Source organism: Papio anubis, chromosome 18 (assembly GCF_008728515.1).
Source record: "Papio anubis isolate 15944 chromosome 18, Panubis1.0, whole genome shotgun sequence".
In the NCBI taxonomy this organism is placed as follows: domain Eukaryota; kingdom Metazoa; phylum Chordata; class Mammalia; order Primates; family Cercopithecidae; genus Papio; species Papio anubis.
Window position 1 is genome coordinate 16,245,917 of NC_044993.1, and position 16,441 is coordinate 16,262,357.

A 16,441-nucleotide genomic window follows, 5' to 3' on the forward strand; every position below is an offset into this window, starting at 1 on the left:
AAAGCTCTTTCTTCCTCATCCTCAGGCAAAGATGCTCTTTTAGGATAGAACTCTGAAAACTTTCAAAGCCTGAGGTGGCTTTCTAACCAGGAGCACAAATGTCTCTGATGTGTGTCCTTGCAGAAAACACACTGAGGTACAGAGGGAGGTAACTTCCAGCCCTCCCTTGCACACATGCCCCTTGATAAAGTACCCAGCACCAGGGGGACGAGGGAAGGGCTGATGGAATACTTGGATGGTCTGGGATAGTGTATCTGTACGCCCCTTGGGGTCTTCCCTGGACATCCCTTCTAATATTTGTCAACCTCCACAGTTCTGTGAAAGAGTTACCAAGGGATGGAAAGAATCCTCACTCTGCTTGAGGCAGGAATTTTTTTTTTTTTTTTTTTTTTTTTTTGAGACTGACTCTTGCTTTGTTGCCCAGGCTGGAGTGCAGTGGTGTGATCTTGGCTCACTGCAACCTCCACCTCCTGGGTTCAAGCTATCTGCCTGACCCAGCCTCTTGAGTGCTGAGATTATAGGCATGTGCCACCACGCCCAGTTAATTTTTGTATTTTTGTATTTTTTTTTTTTTTTTTAGTAGAGGCGGGGTTTCACCATGTTGGCCAGGCTGGTCTTGAACTCCTGACCTCAGGTGAACAACCCGACTCGGCCTCCCAAAGTGCTGGGATTACAGGTTGTGAGCCACCACGCCCAGCCCGAGGCAGGACATCTTTAAAAAGAAAACAGCTTTATTGAGATATGATCCATATACCGTAAGGTTCACCCTTCTAAAGCGTGCAATGCAGTTTTCAGTACATTCACAAAGTTGTGCGGCAATCACTACTAATTTCAGAACATTTTTATCAACCCCCCAAAAAAACACCATACTGATTAGCACTCACCATTCTCACCTTCATCGGCCCCTGGCAATCACTCATCTACCTTCTGTCTCTATGGATTTGCCTATTCTGGATGTTTCCTATAGATAGAACTAAGCAGTATGTGGCTTCTTTCACTCAGCACGTTTTCAAGGTTCATCTATGTTGTAGTATGTATCAGTTCTGTATTCATTTTTAGGGTTGAATAATATTCCACCTTATGGCTATTCCATATTTTGTTTGTCCATTCATCAGCTGGTATTTTCTCCCATTCTGTTGATGTTTTTTTTTTTGAGACAGGGTGATACTATAATTTGAATATTTGTCCCCACCTAAATCTCATGTTGAAATTTAATTCCCAGCGTTGGAAGTGGGGCCTGGTGGGACGTTACTGGATGATGGGGGTGGATTTCTCATGAATGGGTTAGCACCATCCCCTTGGTATTATCTCTGAGACGGCAAGTTCTCGTGAGATCTGCCTGTTTAAAAGTGTAGGGCACCTCCCTCTCACTCTCTTGCTCCTGCTCTGGCCTCCTCTGCCTGCTGCCCCTTTGCCTTCCACTATGATTGTAAGCTTCCTGAGGCCTCCTCAGAAACCAAGCAGATGCCAGCACCATGCTTTCCATAAAGCCTGCAGAACTGTGAGCCAACTAAATCTCTTTATAAATTACCTACTCTCAGGTTTTTTTTTTTTTGAGATTGAGTCTCGTTCGGTCTCTCAGGCTGGAGTGCAATGGCAGTTGACTCACTGCAACCTCTGCTTCCCAGGTTCAAGCGATTCTCCTGCCTCAGCCTTCCGAGTAGCTGGGTGTGTGCTACCACACCTGGCTTATTTTTTGTATTTTTAGTAGAGGTGGGGTTTCACCATGTTAGCCAGGATGGTCTCAATCTCCTGACCTGGTGATCTGCCTTCCTTGGCCTCCCAAAGTGCTGGGATTACAAGCGTGAGTCACTGCACCCAGCCATGTATTTTTTTTATTGTAATGCAAGAACAGCCTAATAAACAGTGTCTTGCTCTGTTGCCCAGGATGTAGTGCATTGAAGTGATTACAGTTCACTGCAGCCTCAAACTCCTGGGCTCAAGCAATCCTCCCGCCTTGGCCTCCCAAGTAGCTACGACTACAGGTGTGTGCCATCACACCCAGCTAAATTTTTTCTTCAAGATGGGGTCTCCCTATGTTGCCCAGGCTAGTCTCAAACTCCTGGGCCCAAGTGATCCTCCTGCCTTGTCCTCCCAAAGTGTTGGGGTTATAGGTAGGAGCCACCATGCCCAGCCTCTTTTTATTAAAAAAATTTTTTTGAAGCACAAAATTTTTAACTTTGATTAAGCCCAATGTATCTATTTTTTCTTTGGTTGCTTGTGCCTTTGGTGTCATAGCTATGAAATTATTACCTAATCTAAGGTCATAAAGATTCACTGATATATTTTAGGTCTCTTGTCTATTTTGAGTTACTTTTTGTATATGATGTGAAGAAGGGGTCTAAATCCTTTTGCATATGGATATCCAATTGTTTCAGTATAACATGATATCTTAACAGCCAATTCATAGCTACCATTTGTTGAGCACCTACTATGTGCTTGGCCTGCCTAAACCCTTCACACATAGTATCTAACACCCTAAAAAAAAAAACTTGAAAAATATGCACCATTACTATTCCCATTACATACACAGAGGAGCTGTGAATTTGGGTGAGGATTATCCAAAGTCACAGAGCTGGCGAGTGGTAGAGTTGCTGACCCAGGCAGCTGGTCTTCAAAACTCATGTTCTTTGCAGCTCTGCCAGGCTGCCTGTGTCTTGGGTACTAATGTTCAGATATGTTTGGGGCTCACAGATTAGGAGACAGTGCCTTGCAGAAGGGCAGAAGATGGCATAAAGATGGAAACCCAGGTCCTGCCAAACTGACACTGAAGATGCGGGAAATGACGCTGTGAAGAGCTGTGGAAACAGCACCTGGCCGCAGCTCTCTGGAAACCCAGGGAGGGCACTGGGGGATGCAGAGTGGCCAACAGAGGCATCTGGGGCTATCATTTTCCAGGCTGGTCCCTTTCTGGTCCAGAAGTTGCGTGGGAGCCTTCACTTTCTCCCTGGACCAGGGAGGAAATGGTCAGGCACGAGCATAAGATAGGCAGGATGTGGAGGCTCTGGGAACCAAACTTGGCCAGAAGCATCAGATGTTCCCAGAAGCATCAGCCCAAAGCACAAAACAAGAATGTGCAGAACCATCCAGAGTATTCCAAGTGAATCTCACGGAGGCGCCTGGACAGACTGACTGTATTCGATGCCAGTGGGCTGGAAGCAGCAGGAAGACTCTCCTCCCAGGGGCTCCGTCTTTTTTGCTGAGCTCAGACTTCCCTTACGTCCTCTCATGGTCCTTCCTGGGAGATGGTTGGGTCTAGAAAAGGCGTTTTTCTGTTCTGTTTTTCCCAGCTGTGAATCACTCTATAAGGGATTCCTCACCAGGAGCCACACCTCCAAACTGTAGCATCCTCAATCCCAAGAACCTCGTAGACAGCTCGCGTGAGCAGCGTGAAGGAGCCCTGAGTGAGAAGGCCAGTTCAAGGGCAGGCCTCATTCCACTTCTTGTTTGGACTGCATTGTCCTGGATCCCTGCTTGAATCAGCCTGGCTCGGGAGGTCCTGAGTGATTCTGGAATGGCAAACAGTCTCTGCTTCCTGGCCCAAAGGGAATGTTTGCAGAATCAAGTGTCACATTCTTATAGATCGAGTTACCCCAGGCCCAGCTGGGGCTGATCTCTAAAGAGGTGGCTGCAGAGACAGCTGTTGAGACAGCCCTGCCTCACTGCTCCCACCCTCAGGAGATGAATTTGGTGGGCCGTGGTGGCCTGGCTGGAGGGCACTGGCTTCATGCTGCGCACACTGGAGGTGCCCAGTTCACTGCCAAGCTTCTCCCTGCTGCCTTCCTATTTCTCTATGTGCACCCCCAGCCTACCCCATTTCCACTTAGGCTCCAAAGCATCCCCAAGAACGAAGGGACCCATGAAGGAAGTCACCACAAAGAAATTCTCCCAACTGGGGCCATCTGGGCAGCCACTAGGGAGAGGTACGGGGCTGTTCCAGCCTCACAGGGGCAGTAGGAAGCACTGAGCATGGTGTTTAAGCCTCAGTTTCTTCATCTGTAAAGTGAGTGCAATAAGAGTCCCTATTAAACAAGGTAAAAACATTTAACGTGCTGGGTCTGGAGCCTGCCGCACAGTCTGCACTCAATAAATGGGGGCTCTTTTTTATTAGCAAGTGTCCCACAGCACAGGGCACTGCACAAACTGTTCTCATCCTGAGTCTCAGAATGGATGTCTGGGGGCTGGTCTGAAATGTCCGAGTGGGGAGATTCCACTTCTGGCACAAATTCACAGTGCTCTGTCAGGATGCTTTGAGGAAGAAGGGAGACCACCTGTGACCCCCACACATCAGGGTAGGGAGATCAGGCCACCTCTCCACTGACAGTCTGGCCAAAGATGGCAGAAGAGAAGGCCTGGGCTACTCTGGACACAACTCTGGTCTCCCTAGCCACAGCCCCCAGTGTGGACCCAAAACGGACTCTCAATGTCTGCCCCTCGGACCCTGGAGCTGAGACCCTTAGTGGAAGGGAGGAGGAGGGCGGTGTCACAGCTGCGAGAAGCCATGGCAAGCGATTCACATCCTCAGCTGAGTGCAGCTCAGCCCTCACAGTGCTCCCACGGCTTAAAGACTTTCTGCTCTCCCCAAGACAGGGCTGGGGGCCTTGGGAGGGGCTGCATTGAGACCACTGGTTTGAGCAGGGCGGTCTTTTCCCAGCAGGGGAGGTGGGGAAAGGGGCCACAATTGAGGGGGCAGGGAGGGCGGGCTGGACAGGGATGGGAAAGCCTCAGTGCTCAGCAGGACAGGGTGGGGGCTGCTTGCTCTCTCCCAGCCTCAGTGGTCCCCATTGCCCCCAGCCACGCTGCTGATGTGAGCTGCCCTTCGGCTTGAGATGCTCTCTAAGGCAGGGTTGCAGGCTCAGGAGGAGGAGATGGGTGGAGAAGCTCGCCCCAGGAGGGTGACTACAGGAGCAATGGGCCCCTCAAACACGCTGATTTCTGCCTCCCTGCTGCCTGCTCTTCTGCCCACCTCCGGCTCTGGCTCATCTGCTCTTGTAAGCAGGGTCCTGGGCTGGGTGCTGCAGGCGCATGAGGAAAGTTGGAGCCAGGACAGGGCAGCTCAGGGCACGCCTTCCAACACTGCACTCCAAGGACCTCAGTGGTTTTACTCAGGGGCGCCACTGAGGCACGGCCCTCCTGGAGATGGTGGGCAGCTGCTGCAGCCGGGGGTGAGGGAGAGGGGGGCCCACAACCTGGCTGTGTGTCTCGGGAGAGAGGCTCTCTGTGAGGGGCCCAGGAGAGTGGGATTTCCATTCCCCAATCCTGCAGAGGGCAGGAGCGTGAGGGAGAGCCCTATCCCTCAGCTGAAGGCCACTGTGCCTTGCATTTCTGGTTTGGGCAAGGGAGGAGCCTGCCAGGCCCTGGCAGGAAGTGCATGTGACCGGCGGCTGGCCAGGGGCACAGAGACGCACTCCACACAGAAACCAGGCTGGCGGGGTGGGCGGCCGGGGAGCCAGCCCTGCAGATGTTACTAAGTGAAACCTGATGTGGCGACATGAGACTCCACAGAACGTCTCACAAACAACCTGCCCTGGGATGTTTTGGATTGAGTTTTGTGGTTATGACGTGAAGGAACCTCACATGTCAGGATAAAAATAGCCCTGGCTTCAGTACATAATGCGAGTTACAGTTCAACAGAACCAGATGTGAAAACGTCAGCCACCCAGTTCAGGCCCAGCAGGGTCCCTGCTCTACTCCGGCCTCCCTCCCTGCTGGGGTCGGGGTCCATGTGCCGGGACAGCCCATTGTGGGCTCAAGATCTGCTGCCTAGAGGATACAAGGGAAGGGCCAGAGGCTGCTCAGGGCACCCAGAGTCCAAGGGACCACATCAGATCCAGGCCCTGTCGCTGACTAGCAGGGGAGGGGAGGCAGCGCCGCCTTCTCCAAGGCCAGCTCCTCTCCAGTGAACCAGGCAGGGCTAAAGAGCATCAAGTCGTGCTTGGCACAGGAAGTAGTCCACGGAAGGGGTGGGTGATGGAGAGGCTCGTATGGAACCAAGAGGACAGGGTGGGGAAGGGGCAGCTTCCCCCCAGAATCAAGTGGCTGGGAGGAAGCGAGGCTTAGCAGGGTCTTGGGGATGTAGAGTCTGCAGAACTGGAGGGGGTGCAGAGTTACGTGGACAAAGGCCGCCGCAATGGCATCATCTTGGGAACCCACCCAAGGGACGATCACTTTCTCATCTGTGGGCCGGCCTGGGTCAGCAGGACAGGAGCGCTGCAGGCATCAACCACAGCCAGGAGACTCTGCAGCTGCTCAGGTCAGAGCGAGAGAGAAGCTGATGGGACACAGCAAGGCCCAGAGGGGACTTCCAGCTGACGCGGCAGTGGAGAGGTCACATAGCAGTCTGCCACCGGGAAAGAGCTGTTGCTGCAGGGTGAGGGCTGGTGCCAAGGGCAGTGAGGAGAGGGTGCGGAGGAAGGCTCCCAGGGGCAGGAGGGCTGGACTGCTGGGGCTTCCACCTGGACAAGGGAGGGCCTGGCAGCACAGGCATGAGAGGATGCCGTTCTGGGCAGCAGTGCCGGAGGGGCCTCAGGCTCAGGTGATTGGTGCCCCTGCCTTCCATTATTTTATTGAACTTTCAAAAATGGGCACTGACCCTTACTGGGCACCTGGTGCCAGGGATTCTGGGATGCGTAAACTTGGCCTTTGTGGCCTGCCATGCTGCTATTCAAACTGAGCTGATCACACAAATCACCCAGCACTGGGCGACGCTGAGGAGCCTCCATCTGCACTTTCAGCAGGGGTTCTAAGAGGTCACAGCCAGGAGGGAGCAGATGTGAACTCCGGCACCCACCCAGGCAGCCTGAGACAAGCAAGTGGGTTGGAACAGAGGGGCAGGAGAAGCTGGGCTCTCCAGGGAAGCCTCCCAGAGGGGCCCTCTGCACTGGCCTGTAATAACCAGGATATAAGCAAAGGCCCCCTTCACGTTCAGGGAGCATTTAGCTTAGCCCTTGCCATGTGGGAGCTCACAGAGTCCCCAGGCGCCCCAGCACATGGTTTATAGAGAGGAAAGAGGTGGCAGTGAGGTAGGACCCTTGTCCAAAGTTATAGGACAGATGGGCAGAGCAGGGCTGTGAACTTAGATCCCTCTGATCCCAGTGCCTATGAACCTTAATGCTGCTTCCTGAAGCTGGGAGGGGTGAGTGGGAGGAAAGGGCTTCAAGAGAAACAGGCAGTGCTTTCCTGGGGCTGGTGTGGCTGGAGGAAGTGGTGGCAGGCAGCAAAAGACAAGAGATGAGGCACTGCCGTGACCTGAGGCCAGGAAGGGGTCTCTGAAGTCACTGTGAAGAGAGGAGACATGCCCCCATCACTGCCAGGCTGTGGCCATGGCCTGGCCCCTCTCCTCCTCCCCTCTGGCCGTGGAAGCTTCCAGTGCCTGGTGCAGGTGGGATTCCTGAGAGTAGGGTGAGAAGTGTGGGCTCTCGGGCCAGCCTCCTGGCCCAAACAAGTGGGGAATGACACAGTGCTGGCCTCTCAGAGCTGCTGCGAGGAGCCCAGGGGCTCACCCAAAAAGTCAGCACATGTGAGTGCTTAGACCAGGGCAGGGCCTAATGTGACCTCAGCCAGCTCTGGCAGCCATGATGATTGCTGCCGTGATTACTGGGGAAAATGGCTTTCTGGCTTTCTGCTAGAACTTGTTTCTGTCTGGTGAATTGAAGATGCTGCTGACATTTGGCTATAATAGACTGTCCTGGGCTACAAAGAATGAAACCAAATAAGAACATGTCATTATTATCCATTTTCAGAGTCAGGGGTAAAAATACCTTGGGCCACTGAGCCCCGCAAGGTATACTGACATGAACAGTTATTTTGTTTTATTTTTTTTTGAGATGTAGTCTTGCTCTGTTGCCCAGGCTGGAATGCAGTGGTGTGATCTCGGCTCACTGCAACCTCCACCTGCTGGGTTCAAGTGATTCTCCTGCCTCAGCCTCTTGAGTAGCTGGGATTACAGGCATGCACCACCATGCCTGGCTAAATTTTGTATTTTCAGTAGAGGTGGGGTTTCACCATGTTGGCCAGGGTGGTCTCAAACTCCTGACCTCAGGTGATCCATCTGCCTTAGGCTCCCCAAATGTTGGGATTATAGGAGTGAGCCAACGTGGCTGGCGACATGAATGGTTTTTATCCCAGCAGCAATGGGCCCTGTGGCAGGCAAAGTCAAGGAAGACTGGGTTTTAGGGGTGAACATCAGTCCTAGGGTGACCTTTGGCCTCAGACTGACACACTGCTGTGCACGGCCAAGGATCCTAAAGGCTGATTGGGTCTCCCCAGGCCTGGCTGCACCCTCTCTGGCAGCAGAGATGTCCAGGCCCCGGGAGTCCAGGCATGTCTCTAACAAAGAGCTGATCCCAGAGGCCTCCTCTGTCCTTTGAAGCTTTCTGCATAGGCTCAGGGTATGGCAGGCCCACAGGCCTGTTTGACATCCCTGTCCCCAGAGCCAGCAGGACCTCCGCAGACTCCCGAGTGGAGACAGGAAATACAAAAGGAGGAGACACAGGAGACCCCAAGGGTGGGACAGGAAAGCATGGTGTCCCTCAGCCAGCTTCCCCCAGAGCTGCCCACCCAGGCTGCTCCCCGTCCTGTTTGCCCCCAGGCCATTCTTTCCCCCATGCTGGGGCTCTGCACAGGTCAGGAATGAGGGAGGCAGGGCGGGAGAAGCCTCTGCCTTCACCGCTCTGCGAGGGAGGGGGAGATGTTTATGCTAGGACAGGCGAGAGGAAAATCCCATGTGGGCGACTCTGCCTCGGGGGGCCTTGGGAACCACGGCTGTGGTGCATTTAGGCCAACACAGCAACTACCCAGGCGTGTGATGGGCTTGCTTCTCCACTGCTGTGTGTGATCCGCGCCATTTGGTTCCCTACAGATGCCACCAACTTCATCTTTGCTAGGCTCCCTGCCTCTGAGGCTTTCCAGACAGTCCCTTCGTGCCTTTGGGGCAATCTCCCCTACACGGACACAGCACTGCTGCCTCCAAGTTCTCCAAGTTCTCAGGGCTGCGCCCTAGAGAGCCAGAGGCAGGCAGAATCCAAACAGGAAGAAGGTATGGCTTCACAGTCTTGTCCATGTGCATGGCCAGATGGAAACAGACAGAACGAGCCCCTTGCATGCCTGAGAAGCAGTCTGGGAAGGAGCAGCTCGTGGAGGGATTGAGTGTGCACTTCCTGCTTGCCTTCTGACCTCAGCACCACCCTACACACCCTCAGTGCCTGGCGCATGCCCTCCAGGGCAGTGGAGGTGGGAGAGGGGGGCAGGGCATGCTCTGGCTTCCTCGGCTGTTCTCTTACTGGTTTGAGCTGACCTTTTAAAATCATGGCCCCATTTGTAAAATCTGATGCCAGCTGTGGACATACGCATGTGCACACACGTGGATCTGCTTGGAGTCTTAAGGCCCACACGTGAGACTCAGGTTAAGAGCTCCTGGCCCACAGAGTTGTGGATTCTCCTCCCGCAGCCCCCACTGCTCCTTGGCTGTGGATTCTTGAAGCAAGAAGTGTGACTGGCTGCAGGCACTTCCTTGGTGTTCTTTCCAGGATGGAGTTTCTTCCATCTGGCATGCTTTGCTGTTTTTCTATGAATTCCGAGTGAGTCCCTGGCTGATGTGAGCTAATCTGACAGCCTCGGTGAGCTGGGACAAGAGTCTCTACTGCCATAGCCTCGTTCACGGCCCGCCCGTCTTGGCATGGCCAGGAGCTGGGGTTCAGAGTGCCCTGCCATATAGTGCCCCCGGCCCTGGTGCCCGAGCAGCGCAAAGGGCTTGATGCTGCAGGGCCTGCCAGGGACCCCCTGGGTCAGGCTCTGCTCCCCCAGGGCACATATCCTACTCCCTTCAGCCCCGGCTGCCCTCAGCAGTTTCCTGGTCCTCCTTCCATGAGCAGGAGCCCAAATCACAGTCATCAACTTCTCTGTGCCCGGGAGGAAGAGATAAAACACAGGGAAGACAGGTCACAGAGGGCCTGGAAGGCCTGGGTGTCCTGGCCCTGTCACAAGGCTGTGCTGCCTTCAAGTTCTCTGCTGCTGCCAATTTGAGAAGGAGAGAAGAGGCTGTGGCGTCTGCTTCCTGGGGAGGGAGAGCTGAGGGCGCACCCCCAGGGCTCCTCTGCCTGGGCCTCCTCCCTGCAGGATGTTTCCTCTTGGCTACTGCCCGTCTTCCGGTCAGTTCTTGCTGCTCCTCCCCACCAGACCCTCCCTCCCTAAGGAAGAGCTCTCTCTTCTCTCTTCCTTGTCCATCCCCTTCGCTGGGCCCCCACACTCCACCTGTGGCATTCCTGCCATCTGTCCCAAGGACTTAAGGTTGGTCCCCATGTGCTGACTTGGGGACACAGGATGGAGAATGGACTTGCTTGCCGAGGGATAGAGGGTGGGAGTCCCAGCAGGGGTCCCACGGTCAGGATGTGGGAACCACTTCCCTTGGTGTTCTTTCCCTTGGTGTCAGTTCACGGCCACTGACTGCCTAGAACTGGGCTCCTGGGCAAGGCCCCACATGGGCCTTCTATGACTTGACCTGGCATGTCCTGGGGCACAAGCAGGCCTGCGGGGCTCTGGCTGCCCCTTGAACTTCTCAGGCACTGGGCCTTGTCTCAGCACCAAACAGGGCTGGGGCGCCTCCCACTGAGGCCAAGGAGGTACTCTCAGGCTGAGACCAGCACGGCTGGGCTGTGAGGGGAGGCTGAGGCTGCAAGGCCCCTAAACCTCTATGACGCATGAGGCTGCATCAAAGTGAGAGGTGAAGCCAGCTGGACTTCCTGGGTCGAGAGGGGACTTGGAGAACTTTTCGGTCTAGGTAGAGGATTGTAAACACACCAATCAGCACTCTGTGTATAGCTAAAGGATTGTAAACGCACCAATCAACACTCTGTAAAAACACACCAATCAGCACTGTGTGTCTAGCTAAAGGACTGTAAACGCACCAATCATCACTGTGTCTAGCTAAAGGATTGTAAATGCACCAATCAGCACTCTGTAAAAACACACCAATCAGCACTGTGTCTAGCCAAAGGATTGTAAATGCACCAATCAGCACTCTGTAAAAATGCACCAATCAGCCCTCTGTGTCTAGCTAAAGGATTGTAAATGTACCAATCAGCACTCTGTAAAATGGACCAATCAGTGCTCTGTAAAATGGACCAATCAGCAGGACATGGGCAGGGCCAAATAAGGGAATAAAAGCTGGCCGAGCCAGCAGCAGCAACCCTCTTGGGTCCCCTTCCAAACAAAGAAGCTTTGATCTTTCATTCTTCATAATAAATCTTGCTGCTGCTCACTCTTTGGGTCCACATGACCTTTAAGAGCTGTAACACTCACTGCGAAGGTCTATAGCTTCATTCTTGAAGTCAGTGAGACCACGAACCCATGGGAAGGAGTAAATTCCAGACACAAAGGACAGAGACCCCCATGGAGACACCTGAGATTCACTGGGAACTTTCCTACCAACTGTGTCCCCAGGCATTTTCCAGGACTGCATCGCCAGAGGGAAGTGGCGTCTGCCAGGGCCCAGGGAGAAGAGTCCCTGCCATCTGGAAGGGACTGAGGGACGAGCGCTAGGGATGCTATAGCCACCTTTACTTCCAAGGACTGCCCAGAAACAGCCTGTGAGAATAATGCCGTCTCCTGCCTGTGCTGCCTGCCACTATTTTTAGCTTCTCAGAGAGAAAGGGAATGGCCACCTAGTATTCCACCTGTGAGACCCCAAGACTGAAGCCCCTGGATACCAGACTGGAGAGGTGCTGCCCAGGCAGAGAGACCAGCAGCCGACCCAGATGGCTTTATGTTTAGTCAATGGCTCAAAGGCATCAAAGGTGCAGGGAGATGCGGAGAAAGTCCTCTGAGGGTCTCTGGAGGCTGCTAGAGGACGAGAGCTGCCTGCCTCTGGGGGTTCTTGAGGTGGGAGATTGCCAGTAGCAACCCACAGACCCCTCACATCCTGGCCGAGCTCCAGAGCTCCTGAGCAACAATCCAATGGACCGCCGTGGTCCAGCCCAAGACCCGGCACTGGCACTAAGGCCCCTGAGGCTGGAACCTTCAGGAGAAGACTTACCGGAGGTGTTCAGTAGGCCGGCTCTGCCGAGGGTGGGCACCTGGAGCTCTGAGTGGCTGGCCCGGAGGTCAGGACCATCGAGGGGGCCTGGGTCATCCGTCTGGCCTGCAGGGGAGGAAGCGATTTCTGCCAGCACCTCCAGGTCCTTCAGGATCACCTGGGGAGAGAAGCAGGGCGGCAGGGATGAGCTCTCCGCTGCGAGCTGTGCTGACCTGGGGAGAGGTGCGGTGGGCGGCACAGAGCCACCTGCAGAGGTGGGGAGGGGTCTGCAGATGACAGCAGGCTGGGAAGAGCCACTAAGGCCACAGCTGGGGCATGCTCAGAAAAGTGAAACAAAGGATCCAGATCGAAGGGAACACAGACTGCAGTGAATTGGGCCTCTCGGGGAAGGAAACTGGAATCCGAGGTTCAGCGAGTCAGCTTCCTCATGATCCCTCTCCTCTTGAGTCCCTTGAACCGGGCTCTGAGGGTCCCTGGGAGTCACAGGACTCAGGAAGCAGGGTGTTGTCTGCACAGTGTGCATTTAAAGGCCCCCAGGCTGCACAAGACTCCCAAAGTGCCCTCCAGGCCATGTTCCACTATGTTCACTGTGTGGAGCAGCCACGGCCCCGCCCACCATCAGGCCACAGAACAGCTTCTTCTGCAAAGGTGACACCAGGCCACTGCAGACCCTAAAGGGCCCTCCACATGTGGCATGCTACTCTGGTCTCCAAGGTAAAGGACTTCCTAATGTCCGGACATGTCAGGTGGTCCTCGGTGGCTCTAAAGTGTCCCTGCACAGATTTGGGTGGGGCAAGGCCCCAGCCTGACCACCTGCCTGCTGAGTTCTTCTGAGACAGAGGCAGAGGAGGGCGTGGGGCCAGCGCTGAGTGTGAGTGCAGGTCAGCGCTGTGTCACAATGTCCCCAGCGTTGCTCTACAGCCCCTGTATCCTTAGAAGCTGCCTCTCCTTGCACAGCACCCATCTTTGCCTGGCACCAAGAGCTGGCATGGTGGCAAAGTCCGGCCCACCACTCTGCTGCAATGGGCAGTAGGGAAAGGGGCGGGGGCCCTGTGTGTGTGTGTGTGTGTGTGTGTACCTGCCCCAGGGGCTGCTGAGGCTTCCTGGCCACCTTCTGCTGGCTGTGCTTGTCCTGCAGGGAACTCCTCACACTGCAGGTGGTCGCCTGCTGTTTCTGTCCCTCACTCCTCTCTTGCTCTGGGCTAGTGACTGTGCCTGTCCCCTCAAAAGGTGTATCTCCGGACTGCCCGTGCCCAGCAGATGCCCAACAAACATCAGTTGAATGGGTGGTTGCCTGCGTCTCTTTCTGGGCTATTCTGAGCCCAGGCCAAGAATAACCACAGCAACCGGGGGCTTCAGCCCTGGACCAGGGGAAGTGGGACAGAGCCTGATGGGCAGGGCCACATGGGCCAAGACTGGCCAGGTGGCTGGAATATGGGAATACAAGATAAGGTTAGCACTGTAGGGCTCCTACTGAGGGATTAAAACGTTCTGGAATTAGACTGGGGTGATGGTTACAAAAAGCTTGTGAATATACGAAAAGCCAGTGAATTCTATGCTTCAAAAGGGCAAATTTTATCTCGAAAACAAACAAGATAAGGCCTACCTCCTTGAAAGCCGTTCCTGTCAATGCAAACACAGTGCCAGTGCCTCCCCCACACTACCCAATTGTCACTTCTCCTCTTGGTTCCTCTAGGCCAGCCCTGGCACACCTGGCCGGGAACCCCTTTGCTTGCTCACCCATTCCCGCTCCTCAGTCTTCAAACAGCGTCACGTGTTGGCACGCAATCTCCCAGCCTCATCCAGGCAGGAGCCGGTGCTCACTCTCACAGACCTGCCTCCTGCTGTCCAATTCTGTACTTCCCTTTGTCCCTCTCCCACTCATGGAGACTGGGATGTCTGTGGGCCCCTGAGCCCCTGCTCTGTGCCAGTGGCTGCGCTAGATTCTGGGGCTGTATAGGTGAGTCACAGCCACCCCTGCCCATGGCCTGGCACACAAAATGGAGAGCTGATGAATCCACGTGGCTGAGATACATGGCTGCCACACAGCCCAGTCATATGGCAGAAGCAAGGGGTGCTCCTGCACCCAGGCCAGGAGCCGGGGATCCCTGGGCGGGTCTCAGTCTAGAAGCAGGGGGGGCCAAGGCCCCTGCTCCCACTGAGGACAGAGCCTCCAGGGATTCTTTGCTTCAGCCAAAGAAGAAAGACACAGGGCAGAAGCCAGGATGGGAAAGTGGCACAGCAATATATGACGCCGCGGTCCCACCCAATTCAGCCCCTGCACACCTGCCACGGCAGGATGTACAGAGGCCACGCACCCCAATGCTTGCTTGACTGTCCAAGCACGGCCAGGGAGGGGACTTGAGACCAGGAAATGGAGTTGGGGGGAGGGTGAGGGAATGACTCACCCAAAATTAAACAGCGAGCAAGAGTCAAGCCAACAGCTCCTCAAACAGTTACCCAGAGAGCTGCCATAGGTATACGCCCACTCCTAGGCAGTTACCAAGAGAACCGCAAATGTCTGTGCACATCAAACTTATATATAAATGCTCACAGCGGCATTTTTCCTAATAGCTAGAAAATGGAAATAACCCAAAGGCCCTGCAGTGGAGACATGAAGAGATGGAACGTGGCACATCCACACCAGGGAATGTTATTTGTTAATAAAAAGAAATGAAGTACCTGCTACACGTGGATGAACCTTGAAAAAACCTGCCGAGAAGTCAGTCACGAAGTCCACACCCTGTATGACGACTCCATTAACAGGAAATCCACATAGACAGGGTGGATTTGTGGTTGCCAGGGGCTGTGGGGAGGGAGGCATGGGGAGTGACTCCTAACGGGTGCAGGGTACATATAGGGCTTCTTTCTGGGGTCATGAAAATGTTCTGGAATTAGTAGTGATGGTTGTATAATCTTGTCAAAATACTAACAGTTACTTTTATACTTCTAAAGTATACCATAGAGTCGTTTTTATGAATTTTATGGTATGTGAGTTGTACAAAAAAAAAGGGGGACAGGCCAGGCGCGGTGGCTCACGCCTGTAATCCCAGCACTCTGGGAGGCCGAGGTGGGAGGATCACGAAGTCAGGAGATCAAGACCATCCTGGCTAACACGGTGAAACCCCATCTCTACTAAAAATACAAAAAATTAGCCGGGTGTGGTGGTAGGCGCCTGTAGTCCCAGCTACTCGGGAGGCTGAGGCAGGAGAATGGCATGAACCTGGGAGGCAGAGCTTGCAGTGAGCTGAGATCGCGCCACTGCACTCCAGCCTGGGCGACAGAGCAAGACTCCATCTTATAAAAAAAAAAAAAAAAAAAGGGGGTGGGGGGACAAAACCCCAAATCAGCAACCTAATTCCTAACCCATCTGCTCTTGCTCTGCCCGCAGCCCGAGGTGGTAGCGTCTCACCCACTCCCTGGGGTCCCTCGCCTGATCCAGGGGAGAGGAGGAGCATGGGGAGGCGACCCGTGTCTCTTTACATCACTTCGCCCCCCGCCCCCATGCTGCCCATCCCACCCAGGTCTGTCTGTGCAAGGGGACAGAGGCACATGCCTCTGGGCAGCCAACACTGGTGGCCACGTGCAGCAAGGTAGGAAGTGAGGAGAAAAGTGTGAGCCAGCGGGGCGGCTGGGGCCAGGCCAGCCCTCGGCAAGATCCCTGTGCTATGCAGACAAACTGATTCATGCTGGGTATCCAGCAGGTACCTATTTCCCTGTCGGAAGAGAGGTCTGGAAAAAGCCACCAAGAGGCCTGGCCTGTGCAAGGTTGTTTCCACCCCTTGAGTGGCTCCAGGGCCAGCGGAGCAGGCTGTCCTCGCTCCCGGCCACAATGAATGCCCTTACTTGTCACCAGTCTCACCTCACATGATACACACAAGGGATCTGAGACTTGGACAGTCACTTGCTCAAGGTAACAGTGAGTCCACCTCAAACCCAGCTCTGGTCCCCAAACCTGAGCCTGCTGATAACACTACACAGGGTGCTGTGGTCAGACAGTCCTGACATCCAATCCTGACCCTGGACCAGTTAACTTCAACCACACAACGCTCCCTTTCCGGACAGCTACTGAGCAGCTGCTGTGAGCTGGTCCTGTGCTGGCTATAAGAGACACAAGGCCAGACAGGCCAGGCTCTGCCTTCAGTGAGGTCACAGACTCCCGGAGGAGTCAGGCAGTGAGCATTTACTGATGATACAGGGCGGGTGCCAGGGTCCCTGTGATGATGCCTGAGGGGAGCCAGGAAGCTCTGGAAGTAGTTGAGCATGAGTTGGCCAAGGGAGTGAGAAGGGAGAGAAAGGCATTCGAGAATGGCATTCAAAGCATTCTCTTACCTAGCATAAGCTATTCATGGATGCAGAACCACGTGGCACATTCCAGGAAACTAGGCTTTGGGGCCAGCTCCAGAGTGG

At 54.4% G+C, this 16,441-nt stretch overlaps 1 protein-coding gene across 5 annotated transcripts in view; it reads right to left on the reverse strand.

Annotated features, from left to right (window-relative positions):
• The window catches only part of VAC14 (VAC14 component of PIKFYVE complex), a 116,464-nt gene that overhangs the window by 45,819 nt on the left and 54,204 nt on the right, over positions 1-16,441 (reverse strand). For all 5 annotated transcript variants that reach the window (XR_002519307.2, XM_031658109.1, XM_021932155.2 and 2 more), the window contains one exon: positions 12,032-12,188. Coding sequence is in view for 4 of the 5 variants with exons in the window: in XM_031658109.1 (XP_031513969.1) it covers positions 12,032-12,188 (157 nt within the window). In the remaining variant the exon portion in view is untranslated. The remainder of the gene's footprint in view (positions 1-12,031; positions 12,189-16,441) is intronic.